This window comes from Bos taurus, chromosome 7, assembly GCF_002263795.3.
Source record: "Bos taurus isolate L1 Dominette 01449 registration number 42190680 breed Hereford chromosome 7, ARS-UCD2.0, whole genome shotgun sequence".
In the NCBI taxonomy this organism is placed as follows: domain Eukaryota; kingdom Metazoa; phylum Chordata; class Mammalia; order Artiodactyla; family Bovidae; genus Bos; species Bos taurus.
In genome coordinates, this window is record NC_037334.1 from 27,451,756 (window position 1) to 27,478,090 (window position 26,335).

Here is a 26,335-nt window from a genome sequence, read left to right on the forward strand (position 1 = left end):
AAATCCCATGGATGGAGGAGCCTGGTAGGCTGCAGTCCATGGGGTCGCTAGGAGTCGGACACGACTGAGCGACTTCCCTTTCATTTTTCACTTTCATGCATTGGAGAAGGAAATGGCAACCCACTCCAGTATTCTTGCCTGGAGAATCCCAGGGACAGAGGAGCCTAGTGGGCTGCCGTCTATGGGGTCGCACAGAGTCGGACACGACTGAAGCGACCTAGCATAGCATCAACAACTCCATCAAGGGCAGAATCCAAACATTATCCTGCTATTCTTGACAACCCTGATGAAAAGACTTCTCAGTTAGCATTTATCCCAAGAATTCCTCATTGCTTTTAGAAATCTAAAAGTACAGGGGTAGTTGCATTTGCTCATGATTCAATTCAGGAATTAGTTATTTCTCTGTTGTTCCTTTAGGGGATTAACATCAAGCATGTGTTGCCTTTCTATCCTTGGTGTTATGTGGTTGATGCAAACTGGATTACTGTAACAAGCAAGGAATCCCAGCATGTGCTGTCTGCCTATAGCTTCCCATTTCCACCGGCACTGTTTCTTTAACTCCACCTTCAAGCTGCCAGGAGAAAAAGTCAGGTCTTTATCTCTTTTTGCCTCCCTTCACACTACACTCTCTATCAAGTATTCCCATCACAGAAAAGTCCAAGGCTTCATTTCCTTGGGTTGTGTCGAGACTGGAATCCTGAGATTTCCTGATTTCAGGGAGGTCGCTGGTGTTTTTTGATTTCCACTCAGAAAATTTAACCTCGGCATTTCAGTAGCACGAAACTATTGTTTTCCAAAGTATGATATATGGAATATTTCTAAAAATGTGGACTACCACAATCAAACATAATTAGCATTCTATCCTTTTTTGGCAAAGTTATGTGTGTGTGTGTTTAATGACAAATTCAACACTATTGTCTTAAGATTCAAATATTGTTTAACGTCTCTGAGTTTTGGAAAAATGACGCTATTATTCCACTGTGTAAGTTGTTCCTTCCAGATAACCTCTTCCTTAATAGCAGAACCCGGAGGATGAATACATGTATTTAGAAAGCCTCCCTGGCCTTTGTGAAGGTTTGGAGCTGCTACTGCAGCTGCTAAGTTGCTTCGGTCGTGTCCAACTCTGTGCGACCCCATAGACGGCAGCCCACCAGGCTCCCCCGTCCCTGGGATTCTCCAGGCAAGAGCACTGGAGTGGGGTGCCATTGCCTTCTCTGCAAGTTTGGAGACTTTTGAGTTATTCGGTGTGAATCTTTGAATGTGTCAAACTCAGTATCAGGAAATCTGAAATTGCTTTTAAATAAGGTAGAACTCATCATGCAAGTGTTTTGATGTATAAATTATAAGAGAAATGTAACTTTATGAATACTTAATTTTACATTAAGATGAGTTTACTTCAAGAAGAGAGCATAAGCAAAACATTCTCTGACATAAATTGTACCGAGATTTTCTTAGGTCAGTCTCCCAAGGCAATAGAAACAAAAACAAAAATAAACTAGTGGGAATTAATCAAACTTACAAGATTTTGCACAGCAAAGGAAACCATTGGGGAAAAAAAAAGAAAATCTACAGAATGGGGAAAAATATTTGCGAGTGATGTGACTGACAGGGGCTTAATCTCCAAAATATACAAATTGTACAACTCAATAACAAAAAAACAAACAATTGAAAATGGACAGGACTTAATAGACATTTATCCAAAGAAGAAATACAAATGGCCAGTAAGCACTTGAAATGATGTTCAACATTGCTGATTATTAGAGAAATGCAAATCAAAATTACACTGAGTTACTACCTCACACCAGTCAGAATAGCCATCATTAAAAAGCCTAAATAACAAATGCTGGAGAAGATGTGGCAAAAAAGAACCCCCCTACAATGCTGATGGGAATGTAAGTTGGTATAGCCACTATGGAAAACAGTATGGGAGGTTGCTCAGAAAACTAAAAACAGAGTTACCGTATGAACCAGCAATTCCACTCCTGGATGTATACATGGACAAAACTGTAATTCAAAAAGATACATGCACCCCTCTGTTCATAGAAGCACTATTCACAATAGCCAAAACATGCAAACACCCTCAATGTCCACCAATAGACTAGTGGTTAAAGCAAATGTGGTACATATGTACAATGCAATACTGCTCAGCCATAAAAAGAACAAAATGATGCCATTTGCAGCAACATGGATGCAACTAGAGATTATCATACTGAGTGAAGAAAATCAGAAAGAGAAAGACAAATACTATATAACATCACTTACATGTGGAATCTAAAGTATGGCACATATGAACCTTTCTGTAAAATGGAAACAGACTCATAGACATAGAGATCAGACCTGTGATTGCCAAGGGAGAGAGGGGAGAGCCAGAGGGATGGACTTGGAGTTTGGGGTTGGTAGATGCAAATTATTACATTAAGAATGGATAAACAGCAAGGTCCAATTGAATACTATACAGCACAGGGAACTGTATCCATCTCCTGGGATAAACCATAATGGAAAAGAAAATTAAAAAAAAGAATGTATGTGTGTGTATAACTGATCACTTTGCTGTATAGCAGAGATTGGCACAGCATTGTAAATTAACTTTACTTCAATCTAAAAAGAAAAGCTTACTTTCATGTTTTTTCCTACTGTCTCTCCCCCTAGCATCTAAACTATATGAGGGCTGGTTCATTGTCTCTTGTTGAACTCTCTATTTCCAGTACCTACGAGTAGTGCTCAGTAAATATTTCCTGAACAATGAATGATGACAATTAGGAAAATACTGCGTATCACAGGCAACATCCAATGTAGAAATGCATTGTGTTCTAAATGACATTTTGCATATCATTGTTTGGGATGCAGAACACATTTTTTTCATATTAAACAGTACTGTGAAAAAGAACTCAGATCCATAGATTCATTCTTAAAAGTGAGCTTATCCCATATTACAAATTCTACTGCTTTTGCTATGCTAGGAGCAAACTTTTGGGGGGTTAGCTCAGGAATCAAATCATCACTTTAAAATTTGTACAGCGATGAGATATTTTATCCCACAGGGAATTCTGCACTGACTTCAAGAACAGGTTTCTCTCCATGTAGTTTCCTCCCTGGGTGAATATTTGTCAAAGGAATCTAGAGAGATAGGGTTCCCTGGTGGCTCAGAGGTAAAGAATCTGCCTGCAACATAGGAACTGCAGGAGATGCAGATTTAGTCCCTGGGGCAGGAAGATCCTTTGGAGGAGGGCTGGGCAACCCACTCCAGTGTCCTTGCCTAGAAAACCCTGTGGACAGAGGAGCCTGGTGGGCTACAGTTCATAGGGTTGCAAAGAGTCAGACATGACTGAAGCGACTGAGCATGCACACAGGCGTCCAGAAAGACAAGGAACTGGCTGTCAAAGGGTAAACACTGTCTTCTCCAGGGCTTTGGGAGACACTCTACCCTAAGTCAAGCTCTATAGAGGTACTCACTTTCCATTAAATTCCGAGCACTTTCCACTCAATTATGAGGACTTCTAATTTTCTATACATGGCCTCTCTCTATTAGCCACAATCCTGTATAAAATATTGAAAAAAACCTCTAGAACTAATTTTGACTCTATTACCGATCTAACAAACCTATATCCAAAATTCCTGGGGACAGGTGTGTTTTGGAATTCAGAGAGATTTTTGGATTTTAGGCAGGTAATATGACATATGTTGCATGTTATATAATATCACCAGCTTGTAATTCAACACAATAATATTTCTTTAGCTAAATGAGTGAATATTCCCATGAAGTGAGATAAATAGACATTGTTCATAGCCTTAAATCTCTTCAATTCAGTTCTGCAATGTGTGCATGTGCTCTGGGTTGTGTCCAGCTCTTTGAGACTCCATGGATTGTAGCCCACCAGGCTCCTCTGTCCATGCGGATTCTCTAGGCAAGAATACTGGAGTGGGTTGCCATTTCCTTCTCCAGGGGATCTTCCTGACCCAGGCATTGAACCCGTGTCTCTTGCATCTCCTGTATTGGCAGACAGATTCTTTACCACCAAGGCACCAGGGAAGCCCATTCTCCTGTTTAAGTAGAAATAAAGTAGACCTAAATCCAGAAGTTTCCATAAAACACTGCTTCTCATTCTAGAAACTGAGATAGCAGGCTCTCTCCTGCTGCTTTTGACTTTTCAATCCCTGACGTTGTTTTGTTTTTTTCTTATTCTCTTCTGCATTCTAGCTTTGATTAACACATAGCTCGCTTTTAGAAGTTTTGGGGATTAGTCTTAGCAATAAAAGTAAAGTGTTTTTTTTTTTTTAAAGAAATGAGCTTTTGTTAGTGCCAGAATATTTTCCATGAAGGCATATTTGTGAGTACTCTGTTGCCTGGAGCCATGCTGGGAGGTTCAGTGAGTCTAACCCCCTGGAATTTCCCTAGAGTTTCTCTCCTCTACCTCCTGACAATCTATGCAAACTCTAAGGTGCCTTTTAGCTACAAAAGGTCATTTTTCCAAGCTATCATGTGATCCAAGTCTAAGATCATAGTTGTTAAATTCAGATTAAGGTAAACTAATCATGTCCTGGAATGTGCTGATTAGGTAAATAATTAGAAATGAACTTCAATAACCAACATTAATAGGCAAGGATAGATTATAAATACTTAACCAGCTTTGTTCATTAAGGGATTTAATTCTGAGACTAATGTTTTTAATGTTAACCATTAAAAAAAAAACCTTTTTCAATATATACCAGCCTTGTGTTTCTTTCTTAATTATGAAATACTGTTATTCCATTTTTCCAAAGGAAAACTTTTGGGTTGGCCAAAGAGTTATTCAGAAAATCTGAACAAACTTTTTGGCCAACTCAATATCTTCTAACCATGAAACCTGTTGCAAGAACAATAGGATGATTCTAAATAATTCACTTTAGGAAGATAGACTTGAGGTTCCTTATTAATGCAATTTGGAGACCAACAGTTATAACTTCAATGGCTTGATCCCAATAGTATCCCAAATACTCTTTATGCTAGCCTTCAGCTGTTTCATAACTAAGTGTTATCAATCTGGGTGGCTCATTCTTGGTAAGAATAAAAACATATCTGGGGCTCTTCAAATGTAGGAAAAAATATGGATTTTACTTCATAGTTTCTTGAGGTTAGGAAAAATTTCACAGGTCCTGCCTTAGATGTATGTTTGAGTCTCCTCTGTTGGATGAGTGCAGGAACCATGGTTATTTAATTTACCTGTGTGTAGCCTATGTTGTGGAGAAGGCAATGGCACCCCACTCCAGTACTTTTACCTAGACAATCCCATGGACCGAGGAGCCTGGTAGGCTGCAGTCCATGGGGTCGCTAGAGTCGGACACGACTGAGTGACTTCACTTTCACTTTTCACTTTCATGAATTGGAGAAGGAAATGGCAACCCACTCCAGTGTTCTTGCCTGGAGAATCCCAGGGATGGGGAAACCTGGTGGGCTGCCGTCTATGGGGTCGCACAGAGTCGGACACGACTGAAGCGACTTAGCAGCAGCAGCAGCAGCCTATGTTGAGCCTTCAGAGTAAGTATCTGATAAAAGGAATGTAGAATATTGAATGAAACTATCAAAGACTTGAAAACTCTGACTACAGGAACTCATTACCATTCAAAACAGCCTAATTCATGCTTGGGCATTTCTGGTTGTTCAGAGTTCCTCTTTACAATGGTTCGGTTGTTATCTCTTCCCACATATTTGTTCCATTTTACCCCATCAGGCTGCACAGACTTGCTCTACAATGTGACAAACCTTTAAATATCTGAGCTCACCCTCATGCCCTACTCTCCCCGCCTGGCCTCTGCGCTTTGCTTCTGCAGACTAATAACCCTAGTTCATCCACAAGTGGTGTAGATATTAGTGTCTCTGCATGCTTTCAGATTCCCCCACCTGTAAGTAGGCAGGATGGTCAGAGAAGGCCTGACTTGCATGGGATGGTTACCTTCTGCATTCTAGAGTCTATTGGTGCTTTTTAATATCAAATTAACTTTCTAATTTTTTTTTGATAAATCCATTTTTTCAGCTTTTCAGAGAGAACTTCTAATTTAGTCTGGACAGATCCTACCTAAAAGGAAGGCAAATTAAATGGGAGATAATTATTATCTTGGAGGTAGGTTTAATCTGCTAATGGTTTATCTGTTGTGTCTTGTTTCCAAGAGGACTTATCTGGATTCAAGATAATTTGAATCTTTGTGAAGATTAAATCTAGGGAGTTAGATGGAGCATTTCTCCCTGTGTGATCTCTGTCAGGAATGTTTCTTTTGTGGCATCCAAGCCAATCATTAGGACTGCCAAGTCTGATTCTGGGAAACTAACGTCTCCCCATGTGGATGCCTGACAGTTATGATAGAATTCTGAAGATTTTGAAAGGCAGTTGCTGAAAATGAATTTACCATATTTTTCCCCCATAGGGCTAAAAAGACACAGTTTAGCAAAAAGAATTTATTGATTTTTCATGAACTTTAATATTGTCTAAAGATAATTTTTAAATCAAACTATTAATTGAGGGCAGGAGAAGAAGGGGGAAACAGAGGATGAGATGGTTGATGGCATCACCGACTCAATGAACATGAGTTTGAGCAAACTCTGGAACATAGTGAAGGACAGGCAAGCTTGGCGCGCTGCAGTCCATGGGGTTGCAGAGCATCTGATACGACTTAACAACTGAACAGTAACAATGACATTAATGTAGAAGATGCAGGTACATGTAAATATGTAGGTATTTTTACTAGAAATAATCTATGAGTGAGATAAATGTTCACATTTGGGTAGAGAAATAAAATTGTAAAGGAAAACAAAATTCTTTGCATCTATTTGAATCCTCTGAAATTACAGTCAGTTTATAATTGTTTGGGGAGGTGGGATGATGGAAAACAGGAGGAGCAAGAGAAGGAAGCTGATGGGTGAAGGTAGGGAGTGGAAAGGAGGAGAGGGGTGGGGAGTGAAATGGGACGGTGAAGGTAGAATGTCTAAGTATTTCCAAGTGGCCAGAGAGTCCTTTCCTGCTTTCTTGCATGCACTTTGAGTTCTGCATTATGATATATTTAGTAACTCAATGGTCAAAGTTTAACAATTCTTATGTAATAGAAATTCATTGCCCTGGGAAAAAAGACTTCCTTTCACTTCCCTTTCACTTCCCTTTCATTTCCTTTTTTAGACGCATTCTAGTTGATTTATGGTGTTAGTTGGTTCCAAAAAGAGCGGGAACAGCCAACAGATTGTTCTACACTTCCATGAGATAGAAGATTATTCTTATTCAGTATTTGCAGGAAAGAAAAGGACTAAATTGGAGCCCTCCTGCATAGGGCTTATTCCTCAAGGTTACATCTTTGATGATCACATCTGGGCTAATAAGAACTGCTGGGCTGATAAGTATTCCGAGGGTGTGTCATGAACTCTGCTCTTACTGATAACCATTTCAGCATCTGTTCATCTGTGAGGATTCTTTATGGAATGCCAGGGCATTCCATTCTTACCTTTTGGTAAGAATCAAAGAATGTTTGTAATTCAGACATTCTTCTTTCTGTTGGAACATGTAGATGCCCAGAAAGGATCAGGGGTTTACTTTCACTTGGAAGGCTGGAGAGTGGAAGGCCATGATGGTGGTAACAGACAGGACTTTAAGCTAGAAACTCCTGGGACTACTTCAAAGTGATCAGGCCTAAGTGGTCCTAAGACTAGTGAATCAATCTTCTTGCCAAGGTTGTGGAGTCAATAGACTTCTGACTTGAAAACCAAAGCTTACAGTGTCCCCCTGGCCCTGAAATCCTTCTGAGTCTATTTCAAAACTCTTAATCCTCTTCCTCTTTCCCTCACGAATCTATTTTCATGGGATGCTGGTTTTGAGATCTTCATTTTCCACTCCTGTGCAGAGATGAGGTAACATAGCATGTCTGAGACTTCTAAGAAAGACCTGTTTGCAAGGTTGACTCGTAGTTGGCATTTGGGAATTTGGATTTTGGGGTATTTCCACTGTTCTCCACCTCACTGAGCCTAGAATATACAGATAATATAATTTATGCCTATCATCTGCCTTTTTTTGGCTGCATCACACAGCTTGTGGAATCCTAGTTGCCCAACTAGGGATTGAATCAAAGCCCTCAGCTGTGAAAGTGTCGAGTCCTAACCACTGGACCACCATAGAATTCTCTGATCATCTGCCTTTTTTTCTGAGAGTTTGTATTTGGAGTATGAACTAGGCAGAGGGTGCCTAAGTGACTAGCTGCCAATAAAAACCTTGGGTCCTGAATCTCTAATGGGCTTCTCTGGGCAGAAATATCATAAGCATCTTGCTACATTTTTGTTGCTGGGGGAGGAATGCATTCCCTGTAACCCAGGGAGGGAGAGAGCATTAGGAATCCTATACACAGACTCCTGACTCCACCAGTATCTTTTCCCCTTATGGCCCAACTTACTATGTCACTGTAATAAATCCTAGCCACGTGTACAACCATATGCTGAGTTCTGTGAGTCTTTCTGGGGCTTCCCTGGTGGCTCAGATGGTAAAGAATCTCCCTGCAATATGAATCTCTGAGTGTGGGCTGTTCTGGGGGACCTCTGACACAACCCCTTTCTTATAGTACTCTAGTATTCCTATCCTAATGCTACACAATTCTGGTGAAAGGGTAAAAGGGAAGCATTTTTAAAAAGTTAAGTGGCAAATAAAGAAAATATTGATCTAGAAGATCTGGTTCAGTAAAAACATGTCATTCCTTTTAAAAGTCAGGAAGCCAATCTAAAGAGCTTGCCAGGTGGTTCAGTGTTAAAGAATCCACCTACCAATGCAGGAGATGCAGATTTGATCCCTGGGTTGGGAAGATTCCTTGGAGTAGGAAATGGCAACCCACTCCAGTTTTCTTGCTTGGGAAATTCCATGGGGAGAGGAGCCTGGCAGGCTACAGTCCATGGGGTCACGAAGAGTCGGATATGAGCACGCATGCACAAGCCAATTCATCAGTCATGGAAAACTTATTTACATACTTTATACTTACAGAATATGAACTTGCAAAAAAAAAATAAATGATTTCTTATAATCTTTCACTAGCATTTAAAAAAATAACAGCTTAATTGAGATATATGTCATATACCATCAAGTTCATTCTTTTGAAGGCTATGTGATTCAGGGGTCTTAGTATCATTATATAGAGTTATGCAGCTGTTACCACTAATTCCAGAACATTTTCATTACCTCAAAATGAAACCCTGTCACCATTAGTAGTAAATCCCCATTGTCCCTTTTCCTTAGCCCTTGGTAACCACTATTCTACTTTCTATCTCCATAGATTTGCCTCTTCTGGACACTTCATATAAATAGAATGATGAAGTCTTTTGTCACTAACTTCTTTCATCCATGTTGTGACGTGTAACAGTACTTCATCCCTTTTTTATACCAAATAATATTCCATCTTGTGGATATACCACATTTTATTGATCAATAGATAGGCATTTGGGTTTTTTCCACTTTTTAGTTTATTATGAATATTCATGTTCAAGTTTTGGCCTAGACAGGTGTTTTCAGTTATCTTGGGTATATACTTGGGGGTGGTATTGATGGGTCACACAGCTACTTTAAGTTTAGATTTTAGAGGAACTGCCAAATTTTTTCCAAAGTGGTTGTACCATTTTACACTCCCAACAGTGTATGAGGGTTCCAGTTTCTCAAACATGCTCACTAACACTTGTTTTTTTCTCTTTTTTGAGTATAGTCATTCTACTAGATGGGAAGTGGCATCTCGTTGTGGCTTTAATTTGTATTTTCCTAGTGAATGATAATGTTGATCACCATATTACTTCTTATTGGACATTTATACATCTTTTCTGAAGAAAAAGCTACTCAAATCTTTTACCCATTTAAAAATGAATTGTCTTTTCATTATTGAGTTGTAAGAAATTCTTTATATACTCCAGATGCTATACTTTTATCAGAAACACAGTTTATAAATATTTTCTGTCATTCTGTGGATTGTTTTCATTTTCTTGATGGTCTTTGGTATTTATCGTTGATGGGGTCCAATTTATTATTTCTTTTGTAACTTAGGCTTTTGGCGTCACATTTAATTCTCCAGTTTTGGTGGGGATTTAGATCACCCCACTTACTTTAGAATGTCCACACCCATTAGCCAGTACTGCTACTCCATGATGGAAGGAGATTAAAAGTGGAAGGGGTTAGAGTATAGCGAGATAGAAAGAGCATGCGCCTAAAATCTAAAGATTGAGCCCAACTCATCTGTCATGGAATATAAGTACTTAATTTTCCAAACTTCAGCTTTCTATTTGCAAAATTGGGTAGTTACTACTTCATAAGGCCATTGTGAAATTTGAATTAGCTAAACTGCAAAAAGAGTTTACCGTGGTACCTGGCACATAGGAGGTATCTAATATACACTAGTCTATTGTCATTTTTATTAAGAGAAGGTGGAACTGAGCCTGGACCTAATCAAGAATTACTAAGTAGAAGTAGAGCTATCACTCTGTTTCTGTGTATTTTGGATAGGCTGCTAAAACTACATAGAACTGCAGATTTGCTTATTATTATATAGTTTTCCAGCACTATGGAAAAACCTGATAGGCACACAGTAGGGATAATTTTATTTCTTTTGAATTCAGGAATAAACAAAGCTATTTCTCTTTGGGATCCAAAGAAGAGACCTAGACCCAAAAAACTGTGGTGTCAGCATCAGCATGTGTTTCTTATTATTTATCATTAATTTAGGGCCATTTATACAACTATGAAATGAACAAAACTCTCTACCTGTCACTTAGGTAAGGGACTTTAAGAATGGTCACTCAATATTTCCATTAAATATTTTCCATACTTTACAACATCACTTTAGAACTAACCCATTCATTTAGTGCTCACATAAACAGAGTAGTTTAGGGCATAAAAACATACTCTGTTTTATTATGAAAAACCCAGGTATTGGGGAAAGTTCAAAGTAAAACCATCTTAATAGGCTTCTCCTGTGTGGCAGTTAGACTAATAAATGAGGCAGTTTCCAGTAGAAATATCTTATTGATAACTTAAGAGAAAGAAGCTTTTTAATATCTTCTGTTTAACCAACTCGACCTAAAATTTTGTTATTTTATTCATCATCGAAAAGTTCAACTCTTGCTCAGTAATTGGCATAATTATACTTCTTAATGTGGAAAATTTAGCAAATATTAAAAACCCTTTTGAAAAAACCCATAATAATCCTATGCTGCGAAACATTTAAGCTCTGCCACACGATTTTCTATTTCACTTGTTAAGTTGCAATTCAGAAATATTTAGTGATTACTTCCATCCTTAATAAGGCCAGAAGACTAGCCAATAAACTTAAGGGGATACAAAGATGAATAACACATTCTTTCTGACTAAAAATTTGGCAATTCAGTAGGTGATCTAGAGGCAACATACTATCATTAATGGGAGAACGACAGTAGGATAAGATGAAACATTTCATAAAGTTGATAAAGCAATTTGTGAGGTGATAGCCAAAGTTAGAAATCAGCCAAAGGTGTGTTAAGTAACATTTATTGCCTGGAAAATTCCATGGGCAGCTGAGCCTGGTGGTCTACAGTTCATGGGGTCGCAAAGAGTTGGGCATGACTGAGCATACAAGTTCACAGGTAGCACTTATATATGGTAGGCAGATTTCTAAGCACTTAAATCCAGTTATTCATTCAATCCTTACAATGGCTTTTTGAAGTAGGTGCTATCACCCTTCCCCCACTTTAATAGGAGAGGCAAATGAAGTACAGACACGACAAGCTACTCAAATGAGGTGGGCTCCCAGGCAATCTGGCTGAGGAATTGGTCTTCTTAACTACTCTCCTACGCTACTTCTTAACTCAGAGAAGAATTATTATTAGTAGAGTAGCTTTTGGATTTGTGGAACCTCTACTTCTTCAAAACTCCCCAGATGTGGGATATAATAATGCATATAAATAAAAGATCTGATAACTCCTTTCTCTCTTTTAAAGATGTTACCACCTTTATGTTTTACTCTAAAATTACATTCTACATTAAGCATATGTCACATACTGTAGTATATATGGATTATATAATGTGGTCATCTTGTATGACAGTATGAATGGTCTCCTTCAAAGTATGTCTGTGTAGGGAATACGTTTTATTTCCATATTTTCCAATTTTGCAAATACCCTTTCATACCATCACAATAGCTTCCTGCATAGATTTTTTAAACTGTTAGATTATTTCCCATTTTGCTTTTATGAAATATTGATGATAATGTCTATTAGTCTTGACTGAAAACTTCAGCAACTACAGCAGGCTCAGTTTTGTAGGGTCTAAAGCCTAAACAATATGGAGGACTTCTTTCAGAAGCACTACAAAATTAGGTGCAAAGAATGAATATTGAATTAGAAGTGCTTCATTCTGATAGGCCCTAAAAGTTTCAGCTTAATTAGCCTAAATGATAAAGCACCACTTCAGATAGTAACTAAAATAAAATTTGAAAAAAATTCCACAAGAATAAAATACCCCAAAAGAGTACTTCACATTTTTTTTTCCTCAGAAGGATCTTGTAATTTTAAACTTTATATATCACCTCATCTGATTTTTTTTTCTCCTTTTAATTTCTCAGTTGTCTGGAAAAACTTTATTCACAACAGATCTCTCCATTTTGTGAGATGAGGAAGAAGAAAGGGTCAGTGATTTGCTCTATGTCACAGAAGCCTGTTAGGGGTCTTTCCACTATTCTTTTCAGCAGATGAATTTGAAGAAAGAATATTTTGTATCAGACACAAAGAAGCTTCTTTTCTTAGGGTCATTAGTGTTACTTTACTGGAGAAGAAGCTAAGCTGGGACAAATTTACAACAAAGTGAAAGCCCAAAATGTGGAATTCCTGAGTACAGAACATTGTTGGACAAATTTACAACAAAATTCAAAGCCCAAAGTGTCGAATTCCTGAGTATAGAACATTGTTTCACCTTGTAACTGGTAGCAATGTTGGGAAAACCTTTCATTTTCATGTGACACAGACATTTTGAACCTTTTTTTTTTCCCTAGAGATAATCACATCCCTCCCTGCCCCCTGCCTCCACACAAAGTAGTGTAATTTTGAGGAAACTACTTAGCCCAGCATCGGTTGTTTTTTTTTTTTTTTTTTTTAAATTCTTATTTCATATTTTTCTAAGACCATCATAACATGGACTTCAGTCACAATTAAGAAATGAAATACTTTGACAGCTGCTTGGCTCTTCAAGTTTGAATCTTAAATTCTCAAGTGTTTCCATGTTTCAAATAAATAAAAAAGTATTTTTTTTTAGCTTCATCTACTTTACCCCCCTGTTTTTAGCTCTCATTGAATTGTTTTATTGTTTAGTTGACTTTGGGAAGATCTGGAGAAGGAAATGGCAACTCACTCCAGTATTCCCGCCTGAGAAATCCCATGGACAGAGGAGCCGGGCGGCCTCCAGTCCATGGGGTCACAAACAGTCGGACACGACTGAGCAACAAACATCCACACCTGTGCATCACCCGTGCAAGAGCCCCTACCTACCCTGTTACCAGACAACGGTTGTGAAAGTCAAAGTGAGAGGGATCTAACCGGGTCTCCTGCGTTGCAGGCAGAGTCTTGAACGCTGAGCCAGGGGGACTGTTCGTGGTCCTACTTAGTCATTGGTCAGCGCCGCAGCTGGACTTGCCCACAAGCAACCGTCAAAGAGCCGCCGGTTAGCGAGTGCATTGAATCAATGGTGGGCCTGCGCAAAGTGGCAGTCTTCATACAGAGAGCAATGTAAGAGGCCATTCCTGGCCTTCTACCCCAGACCCTCCAGTTCACAGGCTCTGGGCCAGCAGGTGAGTGGTGGGTGGGGGTTGGGGGTGGCGGGCCCAGGGAACAGGCTAAGAGCTATGTTTTGCAGGGCTCTAGAGCCCTCAGCAAGGCTGGTCGGGCCACGGTGGAGCCTCTCCCCGATCCCTGCCTCTGCGACCTAATGGCAGGAGCCGTTTGCTTAAGATGCAGTCTTCGGGACCTGGCTCCCATCATTTGGGTGGCCTGAGGACCTGAGGGCCAGTTGGCTGGACAGGGTCTGGGAACCTGGCCCTGAGGGAGCTGCCAACTGATATCTGCCTCCTTAGCCAGGACTGGGACCTTGGAGGGTGAAAACTATGCCTTGGAATCTTGCCCTTTCTTGTCAGAACAGAGAAAAACATTCATTTGATAGAGATTTACGGGAACATCCTTACCTGACCATGACCCGAACTCAAGAATGAAGGATGTGACACCAAAAAGTTTGCAAAACTTATTACAAAAGGGCTTCGCTGAAAACTTTCAGGGAGCTTGGGGGTTTTCAAGTCATAACTGACCTGTCTCTTTGATGGTCCTGCAGTAAACCTTTCTCTGTTCCAAACTGTGACATTTTGGTATTGTTTGTTCTCTGTGTATTGGGCACATGGACTTTTGGTATTATTTATTGTTGTTGTTTAAGTTGTCATATCTGACTCTTTTTGGGACCCTGTGGACTGGTAGCCTGCCAGGCTCCTCTGTCCATAGGATTTCCCAGGCAAGAATACTGGAGTGAGTTGCCATTTCCTTCTCCAGGGGGTCTTCCCAACCCAGAAATTGAACAACAAGTAAGATTGAGTGTGTGATAAATGCAGTAATGAAAGTAAACAAAAGGTACAATGTAAGTCCAGAGAAAGGGGGATGAGGTCAGGGTAGACTTTCTGAAGGCGGTGGTACCTGGTCCAGCTTTGAAAGACAGCTCAGACTTGACTCTGCCCGTGTGTCGTAGGCAGTGTGTGTGTGTTCGTCAGTCAGTTGTGTCCCACTCTTGTAGGCAGAGAAGAAGGTTCAAAGGCCCAGAATTAGCATGTGTAGCTGGAATGTAATCTCTCTGGGATACAAACAGGGCAAGAGATGTGACAGAGAAGCCGACCAGGTCACAGAGTGCCCTCCTCACAGTCCAAAGGACAATGCTCAGAGATAAATCAACACTCTCGTATGATACGACCATTCCTGCTTCCAAGTTTCTTTTTCCTTTTGCAGGAGCATGGTTGGAGTGAGAAAGGCTTCCCAGGTGGTACAGTGGTGAAGAACCCACCTGCCAAAGCAGGAGATTCAATAGTGGGTTCGATCCCTGAGTTGGGAAGATCCTTTGGAGTAGGTAATGGCAACCCGCTCCATTACTCTTGCCTGGAATATTCCATGGACAGAGGAGCCTGACAGGCTACTTGGGGTTGCAGAGTCTGACATGACTGAACACATACGCTTGGAGTGAGGCTTGTTCTTGGCATCCTGTTCTGCCCCTTTGGGTTTGTTGGAGGGAATAAAGTAAAAGTTTCTTTTCCTCCAGGATCATCCTGGCAGCTGTGAGACTTCCACATTAGGAAAAGTTTATTCTGTCCCACAAACATTTTGAATGTGTAGTTTATTTCTAGATCTAAGTATTGCAACATTGAGATTAACAGGAAATATGCTGTGGGAAATTATAGCTTGGAGAGTTCAGTCAATAATCTTCAAGGTACATGCACCTTCCCTACGCTTTATGGTTGTCTGAGTGTGTGTCTGTCTCCAGCAGAAACTGAAGTCCCTTGGAAATAGGATCTGACTCTTTAGCCATTTCTTTCTTTCTTTTTTTTTTTTAATTTTTTCTTTTTATTTTAATTGGAGGCTAGTTATTTTACAATATTGTAGTGGTTTTTGCCATACATTGACATGAATCAGCCATGGGTGTACATGTGTTCCCCATCCTGAACCCCCCTCCTACCTCCCTCCCCATCCCATCCCTTCTTTAGCCATTTCTTTACTCCACAGGAGTCTCTCCTTATCATAGAGTTTCTTCTTTGTGCTAGGTGCTAGGGATACAGAGACAAGGATGTGTTCCTAGCCTCTAAGAGCTCTAGGTGACAAGTGAATATCACCATTATTACTCTCCCATTGCCTTATAATAATCACAGCTAGTGTCAGAACATTTGCTGTGTGCCAAGCACCTTCTGTATTATCTCACTTAATACTCTCCACAATCCTATGATTATCTCTGTCTTACAGTTGAGGAAAGTGAGGCACTGAGGAATTACACAGTTTAGAAAGTGATGAAACCAGATGTACACCAAGCAATACTCCCTAGACAGAGCATCCTTACCTAGACATCTTAGAAAGTATTCTATAACTTTCTAATAAATGAAATTACCCACCATACTTGTTCTTTTGTTATTGCTCAAAAGTACATGGAGCAAATACCATTGTCTTTTAACATAAATTTAACTGAAACTCACAGGATCATAAAAGGACTAAATGTAAAAATCAGAATCCCAGAAAAGTCTTCTTAACTTCGTTTTTTCAAACAGAGAATTATGCCTGTCTCTGAAACCAGTGTCCCCTCTGGGGTTGTAAAAATCACCATGAAGAAACTGAATGAAATGACCCTTGAAGTTTGGATTTGATTTTTGGAAGTAACCCAAATAATTGGAGCCAAGCCAGGTGAATAAATTGGTTAATGAAGTTGGATAACTATTTTGCTTTTGTAACTGGCTGCCTATTCACTGCATGAACTCATTTCACTGCTTCAGTTTTGCCATATGGCAACAACATAAAACTTCTCTTCCTTTTCTGTTACTTGCTTTCCTCACCTAAGCAACATAGAGAGTAACCATAATCCATCTATCACAGGAAAAAGCCACCAAAGTTTATAAGGTCATATCTTTAAAAAGTTCCCATGAGTGTGCCACACTGCAAATAGAGGAGACTATTATTGTTACTGCTGGCTTATGTAGAAACAGTTACTCATTACTTATGTACTTCTTGGCAGGGCTTTCAATCTCCCTCATCCAGCCCCACATAGATACACATGGAGGAAACTCCTAGAATTTCCACATCAGTTACCTTTGGCTGGTTTTATTTGGTTAAACATGGAGGAGAGGTAGAAGGGAGGAAGGGAGGGAAAAAGAGATAGAGAGGGGAGGAAAGAGATGAAGGCATGGAAATGAGTCTGACTTTTAAAAATCTGTTACAACAAAAAAACTCTTAATGAAAGTGGGACTTTAAGCTAAACTTATCCATATCCATAGATTTACATGAAGTTTTAAGACTAAAAGGCTCAGATCTCCTGGAGAACACAGATACAGAAACAATTCGAATCAGGAGTATGTCAATCGGGAGTATATCAGGAGTTTGTGGATCGAAGGCTTATACTACTTTAGGGTCTTCTTTAAGAGAAATTAGGAACAAAAAAATTAGGCATGAAAGGGAATATATATTTAGAAAGAGAAAGGAAGTCAAGTTATTAGTTTAGAAATAGCTGACAAACTCCATCAATATCTCCAAATCCAAAAAACTAATGTAACACTCTTATAAATTAACTGCCTGACATATTCTATGCTGTTTTATTTTTAACTGGTACTTGTTGATCCTTTCATATGGCACAAGTTTTGTAATTTTCAATTAGAGATAATACAGTCTTTAGAAAAAGTTTGAAATTGGAAGTGTTAGTCACTCAGTCATGTCCAACTCTTTGCAACCCCATGGACTGTAGCCTGTCAGGCTCCTCCATCCGTAGGATTTTTTTAAGCAAGAATTCTGGGGTGGGTTGCCATTTCCTTCTCCAGGGGATCTTCCTGACCCAGGGATTGAACCTGAGACTCCTGCATTGCCAGCAGACTCTTTACCATCTGAGCCACCGGGGAAGCCATGAGTTTTATCAATAGGTTAGACATTTTCAGACAGTTTCAAACCTGTTCTTGATAATGTCATACTAAGCGGAGAAGGCGATGGCACCCCACTCCAGTACTCTTGCCTGGAAAATCCCATGGGTGGAGGAGCCTGGTAGGCTGCAGTCCATGGGGTCTCGAAGAGTCAGACATGACTGAGTGACTTCCCTTTGACTTTTCACTTTCATGCATTGGGGAAGGAAATGGCAACCCACTCCAGGGTTCTTGCCTGGAAAATCCCAGGGACGGGGAGCCTGGTAGGCTGCAGTCTATGGGGTCGCACAGAGTCGGACGCGACTGAAGCGACTTAGCAGCAGCAGCAGCAGCAAGATGTACTATGTGATACACAGACACAATGGCTGCTTTTAGTATTACCTTGGGTTTGTGCTCCATAAAGAATTCTGACAAATTGTGCAATGAGCATAAATAAAATTCGGTATACTTATATCAGCTGCATTATGAAGCATCAAGTCATAACAGGAGAGAGAATTTCTGGTTTGACTTGGTGTTAGTGAGAACAGAACCCAGAAGTTACAATTTACATGTGTGATGATGGGAAGACCTTGCCGGAGACAACCTTTGGCTCTGTACATTTCCAACTTAATTTCTCTTCTATTACCTACGCGCTTCTGATGCATGGCACTTGTAGGACATGTTTATATGATGGAATCATCTTGGGTCCTGCACCTTTTCCCCCTCTAACATTTATTTATTTATTTGGCCATCACAGGTTTTAGTTTCAGCATGCGGGATCTTCACTGTGGCATGTGAACTCTTAGTTGTGGCATGTGGGTTCTAGTTCCCTGACAAGGATTCAAGCCTGGGCTCCCTGCATTGGGAGCACAGAGTTTTAGCCACTGGACCACCAGCGTAGTCCCTGTTCCTGCACTTCTGTGTCACCAAGCAAGGTGAATTTGCTTAGTGGAGTATTCCTGGAAGCTAGGAGGACTAGTGATAACTTAGCACATAGAAATGATGGCAAATCACATAAATATATTCCCCTATCTCTAATTAAATGTATCTCCAAACAACTTCCCCTTAGTTCACAGTGCCAAAAATGCCCTTGGCTACCTGACTGGAGGGGACATGTAACAGAGAGAAAATTGGAATGAAGAGAAGGCAATTATAATTGTAGTTAAAATATTATCTGAAAAGTTTATTAAAATGTACAACTACATGAATATCTTGCTAGGGACATTCCCAGGGCCTTGGAAGGGCCCAAATAAGTGAAGGTAGAAGATTAAGCTTCTTTTCTTTTTATATAACCATAATAAATACTTCCCTTTTGACAATACACTCTGATACATAGTTAATATGGGATAATAAGAAAAGGCTTCTAGTTTTGAGGGCAGAAGTAAGGGGGCAAGGGAAGAGCTTTGATGTTATACTAAACCTTTCAGGAGGTGCATCTGGAAAGGTGAATGGGAATTTTCAGACTTACTCCATTTACAAAAGCCTGGTAATAGGCTTGAGCATGCGTATTGTGAGAATCATTAGACAGTAGGGAAGTGTCTGGCACAGTTTGGGAAGGAGACTGTAGGTCCCTCCTCTTCTGGCAATGTTAGTGCTGGGGAGTTCTCTTTTCTTCTTGGAAAATTCTAACTCTTCCATCAAAGAGGCCTCTTCCTCTGTATGTCACCTCCTCATTCTAACTTCTACTACATCATTGTACCCCAAGGCCCAGCAGAGTTCACTGATCCTGCCATCTTGCCCTCACCTGCTCACCTGACCCCACCTCACCTCACTCCATTCACTGAAATACTTGCCTCGTACTCAGGACACTATTATCTTTCCCCTTAACACAGTCCTGCTTTCTTTGATTGCTACCCTTCACCCCTGTTCCTGGAGAAGGAAGCTCATTTCCTAAAACTCAACCTCCCTTTAGCTTCTAAATATCACTCTTAACTCTTCAACTCCTGTGAACAGGAGCTGAGGCCATGGGGCTTACCTAGTAAAAATGGATCAAGGTATAGTATCTATTGTGTTCCTGTTCTTCAAGTACCAAATAGTCTTCTATCCTTTCCCTAATTGCAGAAATGGGACTGGCTAAGAAAAAGCAAGGCTCTTGGGAGGGGAGAGTGGAAAGGAAGAAGGGTCAACATCTCCTCTACCACTCATTGATGACATCTGATGAGCAGAGGAGTGGAAGCAGAGTCGTTGGAGCCACTACGAGGGGGCACAGTGAAAGTGACTCAAGGCTGTTTTGAACCTACCAAGTTCATCGTCCACTGCAGCCTGGAGTGGTTCCCCAAACCATAGCCCAGCACTGGGTCCATCCTAGTTTCACATTCCAGCTCGGAACTGCCCCATGTTTGCCCTCTTTTGTTGTCATCCTGGCCCTTGTTTATGCCCCCAAAGCCCATGGCGCTCCTTTTAACACATTAGCTTCACTGGGCAACTTTCATCTTTGTCTAAAATGGAAATAGACTGACAATCTAAAATGAAATATTTTGGAGAAACACATTTTTTAAAAGCAATAGACCTAATGGCTAATTTGTATAGTAAATCTCCAAAAACTAATTTAAAAATACCCGATTTTTATTTGCTGAATGACTAGTTTATTGAACTGTTAATTCATCCGAGCCTTTTCCAGTCTATTTATGAAGATTAAAGCAATTTGTGTTTTTCAAGACCTTCCAGTGTTCTGTGTTTTGGGAAATGATGACTTCTCATGAACTTCAGATGAAGTGCTATATAGATTTTCAAATGAGGATTATCTTAGTGGAGGCCGGAAAAGCACTCAGTAGTTTCAACAACCTTTTAAAAAACCTCAACAAGAGGTTTTTCTTTAACCTCAGAGAAGTTGATAAAATCTGAAATAAAAGCATTCCCTTTTAAATTAGGAACAAAATGAAAAAGCCTGGAATTACTATTTATATTCAACATTATATGGAGTTTCTTATTGTATAATTAAATAAAAAAGATTTAAAAGGACTAAAGTTCAGAAAGGTAAAAAATTTTTTTAAATTTCAAATAATATTATTGTCTACAAAAAACACAGTCTACAGATTATTAACATTAATAAGATTTAGCAAGAATGTGGAACATAAGATCCATTTAGAAATTCAATTATATTTCTGTACAACATCAACAAAATAAAATGCAATTAAAATTTCTAAAAACAACAAAGGTGTAAAGTACCTAGGAATAAGTCTAACAAATGATGTGCAAGACTTCTGTGAAGAATTCTCTAAAACTTTATCAAAGGATATTAAAGATGTAATAAATGGAGGCCCCATCATGTATATGAGTAGATATATTGAACACCATAAAATGTCACATTTTCTCAAATTGAGCAATAGATTTTCTGCAATTTCAACTTTTAAAATAAATCTTTACTTGACAAGCCACATTCTAAAATTTAAATGGAAGAGCAAAGGGTCAAAAGTAGCAAATCACTTCTGAAGTAGGTAAGAAGTCTTGTCTTATCAGATAAAAAACTTTCCTTGTAAGTGACAGTAATGAAGACAGCAACGTGTGATAGAGCTGCATTGCAGATTAATGGGGAAGGAAAGACTGTTCGATAAATAAGGTGGGAGGATTCATTATCCATATAAATGATTAGATGATTCCTTAATTCACAGCAGTAACAAAAATAATTCCAAATACATGTGCTGTACTGTGCTTAGTGGCTTAGTCATGTCCAACTCTTTGTGACCCCCTGGACTGTGGCCTGCCAGGCTCCTCTGTCCATAGAATTCTCCAGGCAGGAATACTGGAGTGGACTGCCATGCTCTGCTCCAGGGGATCTTCCTAACCCAGGGATCAAACCCAGGCCTCCTGCCTTGCAGATGGGTTCTTTATGGTCTAAGCCATCAGGGAAGAATTCATTATCCCTATAAATGATTAGATGATGCCTTAATTCACACCAGAAACAAAAATATATTCCAAATACATAAAGGATCCTAGTTTGAAAAGAAAACATATTTTTAGAGGAAAATACACAAGCACATTCTTATAACCTCAGAGTGGAAGGAGTTCTTAAATTACAGAAAGTGCAAATTATTAAGAAAATGAGATATTGCCTTACAACCAGTCAGAATAGCTATTATCAAAAAGACAACAAATAACTAGCATTGGTGAGGCTATGGAAAAAAGGGAAACTTCATGCACTGTTGGTGGGAATGTAAATTGGTACAGCCACTATGAAAAACTGTATGGAGGTACTTCACAAACTTAAAAATAGAACTATCATACAATTCAGTATTTTTACTCCTGGGTATTAATACAAAGAAAATAAAAACACTAATTCAAATAGATGTATGCACTTCAGTGTTCATAGCAGTATTATTTATAAAAGTCAAGATATGGAAGCAACCTAAGTGTCCATCAACAGAAGAATGGATAAATGTTTGGTATATATATACAACAGAATATTACTCATATACTATAAAAAGATTGAAATTTTGTCATCAACAGGAATGGACCTGCAGGACATTATTTTTAGTGAAATAAATCAAATAAGTCAGAGAAAGAGAATGTATGATTTCACTTATATGTGAAATCTAAGAAATAAATGAAAAAATATAACAAAACAGTAATAGACTCACAGATATAGAGAACAAACCAGTGATTACCAGAGAGGAGAGTGGTAGGGTCAGGGACAAAATAGGTCAAGGTGATTAAAAGGTACAAGCTACTAGGTACAAAATAAATAATTGACAAGGATGTAATGTTTAGCACAGGGAATATAGTCAATATTTTATAGTAACTTTGTATGGAGTACAGTCTATAAAAGTATTGAATTACCATGTTGTACACCTGAAATGTTGTAAGTCAACTATACCTCAATTTAAAAAAAGCAAACTAATAAGTTAAAAATAAGAGCTCAGACATAATAGGCAACTTGAACAGACAAGTCATATGCTGGAATAAAACATTTGCAACATACAAAGCTAACAAAAGATCAGTATTGGGAGTATTTCAAAAGCTATCTAAAAATAAGGAAAAATTAGTAATCTCTCTCCATTTCTGCTTCCCCAAAGGGTCATAAATTCATAAACAGTAATTTAAAAGACGAGGAAATGAAAATGACCAATAAACATACTGAAAAGATGCTTCTCTTGTCTTAATAAGAGACATGCACATTAAAACCGTTTATTTTGAAATGCCATTTCACACCCTCCAGATTAGAAAAAAATGAAAATTTAGATAATGGCAATGTTGATGAAGCAGAATAGGTCTATCTTGCTTTTGATTGGACTTGCTATGTCTTCCACATAGCCTGGCATATAATACTTAGTCAATAAATCTTTGTTGAACTGAATGTTTAATTAAAAAACTGCATAAATTCTATGTGTCTGTTTGAGTAGTTTGTTGATCTGAGGGTACATTTGATTAGCTTTAGTTCATGGGAAAGATAATGGGATAATACAACAGCCACATAAATTCCCAACATTTATTTAGAAGGTAAAGGAAAGTGTTTATCTTTTTTGATTCTTTTTTAAATTGAAGTATAGTTAATCTTCAAGGTTGTGTCAGTTTCAGGTGTACAGCAAAGTGATTCTGTTATATGTATACGTATATTTTTTTCAGATTCTTTTTCCTTATAGGTTACTACAAGATTTTGAGTATAGATCCCTGTGCTCTACAGTAGGTCCTTATTGGTTTCTATCTGATTTTTGACCTCAAATAATTAACCAACACATGACTGAGTGCTTCAAAAAATTATTTTAAAAGATTTTATACACAATATGTTAAGTAGATCTTTCAACTAGACTAAAATTCTAGAGCCAAAATATTCGGAGGTATGAATAATGTTTTAAGATAGGTTCCAATACACATAAAAAAACCCTTACATATACTAATATATAGATTTAATTTTGAATATTCAAAGATGCAGGTAAAATAGGCCTGGGCTCTTTTAAAAATGTCTTAAATATGGATTGATTTAGATTTTTATTTTATTAGTATTCCATTTATCTATATTTATTTAAGTCATATGTATTATATTTACTTAAATTATATTTTGCATATTTTATACATTTTAATAGTTTTATACATTTAATTTAATTTTTCCTGTTTAGATCTTGAGCTACAAGAAGAGTTTGCACTACAGTCAATGTAAAAGAAGGATTGGGTAGGCAAAGTAATTAAAGAAACAAATTTCAGGAAAATATGGAAATAATCCAAGAGTTTTACATTTTCAATTAGAATTATACTCTTACTCAAACAATTATAATGCAAGTAAGGTAGATTTATATTATTGATGGATAAAAAAATTAAACTAACTTTAAATAGATGTATTGAGAAACATTTTATGTAAATTCAGGCTCTTGATGTCAAAAACTTTTAAAAAATGAATTTGTCTTCCTAAACTGACAGTCTAATATGTGAATGCTATTAGTGGGATTTCTTTATTTTCTATTTAATTTTTAAAAGCTATAATTTTGAGTACTTTTTTGCATAAATGATTTAAAATGATTAAAAAATAAATCAGATGATTGACTTTCTGGATACGGTGCTATGCAAAAGTGAAGTTTAGATGTGGAGGTTCCTCTTCTACCTTGACTTGATTACTTTACATGGAAGTTACATTAACATTTACATTAGATGGAAAGTAAATTTTAGGTGGTTAGCATGCTGTAATGTATATAGAAGTAGAAATAAAATGTTATAAACATGAAACATAATATTATAGACCAACATCACCTCCATTAAAAAATTTACACCAAGGTTGTATGAGTTATAATCTGTAAAAATTTGATTGCATTGTATATCTGAAACTAACATAGTTTTGTAAATCAACTAAACCTCAATTTTAAAAAAGTTGGATGAAAAACTTTCTTGTAATGGATTTTTGGTTTCCCCATTGTATAAGTTGCTGGAGAATTATTCTGAGACAAATGAATGAAGAGTAGATAAATGAATTTTCATTAAAAATATAAATTATCAGAGTGGTGTTCATGTAGGTATTAACAATTATAGCTAAAAAAGATATGTTCTGAATCTAGTCAAAGCTGCTATAAATCGTTTTACAGTAAGTAGCAGGACCAGACCACAGCCAGTATTATTTTAACATTTAATTTAGAAAGCTCCAAAGAAGGAAACTGTTTTGATATTTTAATAATTACTGTTCTGATACTTGGGTTTCCTGGTGGCTTAGATGGTAAAGAAGCTGCCTGCAATGCAGGAGACCTGGGTTTGATCCCTGGGTTGGATCCCCTGGAGGGGGGCATAGCAACCCACTCCAGTATTCTTGCCTGGAGAATCCCCATGGACAGAGGAGCCTGGCAGGTTACAGTCCATGGGATCACACAGAGTTGGAAACAACTGAATGACTAAGCACACAGCATATTCTGATACTTATACCATAATTTTGACAGCAAAGGGAGGTTTTTGGTTTAACTGTTTGATTCAATGGACATGAACTTGGGCAACCTCTGGGAGATGGTGAGGGACAGGGAAGCTGGAGTGCTACATTCCATGGGGTCTCAAAGCATTGGACATGACTTGGCGACCAAACAACAACCACCGCACCACCACCAACAACAATTTGGTTTCACTTACTATGAACCTGAGAGTGGGTCAGGAATCAAGTAACCGCATAGCTGGCGAGTTTTCCGGTACGTATTAAATAGTGCTAACAAGTCAACAACAATTATTGTCCCTTCATGGTGATAAGAGTTCTATTTGTTCAACAAATCACATCCTTTGCTAGGTACTCCCTTAAAATCTACCAGCCCAGGGGCCTGGGCTGTGCCCTCTCTTTCTCTTTGGCAGAGTCCTCCCTTTGGGGATGAGGAAGGAGCTCTCCAAGCAGTATCTGTTGGGTGGCCAAAGCCATGGGGTCGGGGGCGGGCAGAGAGGATGTACCCACCTGAGAAACACTGAGCCGGGGCTGTCAGGAATGCTGTTCTGGGCCTCTGCACCCGACTTGCCTGGGCTGCCTGGAATCTCAGACCGGAACATTGTATCATTGCCTGATGAGAGCCTTTTCTTCACCATTGTACACTTGTCAATCACCAACTCAAGAAGTAAACTCAAGGGCTCATTTTTGAAGCTCCCCAATAATGTGAAAATCTCTGAGTTTCAGCCTTGTTCGGTTTCTGCATTGCAGGAAGCTCTTTCTTCACATGACTCCTAATCTAGCTGAGGTGATTTTTTTTTTTTTTTTTGAAGCCAGTTAATGAGTAACATGTAAGTATAACATGGAGTGGTTTTCATCCTACCCACATTTGCTCTGAAGGAGAAATAAACATGTTTGGCAGACTCAGCTTTCAGTTTACTAATAGGAACACCATATGACTCTGGATTTAGGCAGAAACGTCTATGGAAACTCAAAGACTTAAAAGACCGAGATGCAGAGACAGGCAGTAACGAAACATTAAAAGCAGAAATGTTTTCTTTAACCTCCCGAGTCTGATCAAAAGGGCAGGGAATGCGCTTGACACCTTTACACGTATAGGAAATAAATAGCCCATGTTTGGTAAGACACACAGGAGGCTGTGTGCTGTGGTGCTGAGTCTCTGGGACCTGCAGAGCTCTAGAGTTCTTATGGAAGTGATACGTTCAAAGTTAGGGGAGCTTCAACATTCAGGCTATGTATTTTGCTGTTATAGAAAACTGTACTTAGTATCAAAATGGTGATGACAATAAAGACAAACAAACAAAAAAACACTAGGAGTTAAGGGCTGAGACTCCATTCATTGCATGCTGGCTGTCTAACCACAGGCGATCCCAACCCTGCCAA

General features: G+C 38.7%; 1 protein-coding gene and 1 long non-coding RNA gene across 3 annotated transcripts in view; one reads left to right on the plus strand and one right to left on the minus strand.

The window, feature by feature from the left end:
* GRAMD2B (GRAM domain containing 2B) overlaps positions 1-25,727 on the minus strand; it is a 119,449-nt gene extending 93,722 nt beyond the window's left edge. Inside the window, exon 1 of one of the 2 annotated variants that reach the window (XM_005209088.5) lies at positions 25,463-25,727. In XM_005209088.5, coding sequence (XP_005209145.1) covers positions 25,463-25,590 — 128 coding nt within the window. In that variant the 5' untranslated portion in view covers positions 25,591-25,727. The remainder of the gene's footprint in view (positions 1-25,462) is intronic. The other variant, XM_005209089.5, reaches the window with a different exon arrangement.
* On the plus strand, positions 13,651-20,275 carry LOC112447386 (uncharacterized). Its single transcript, XR_003035555.2, has 2 exons — positions 13,651-13,791; positions 19,678-20,275. It is a non-coding gene; the product is annotated as an uncharacterized lncRNA (long non-coding RNA).
* Positions 25,728-26,335: the final 608 nt, after the last annotated feature.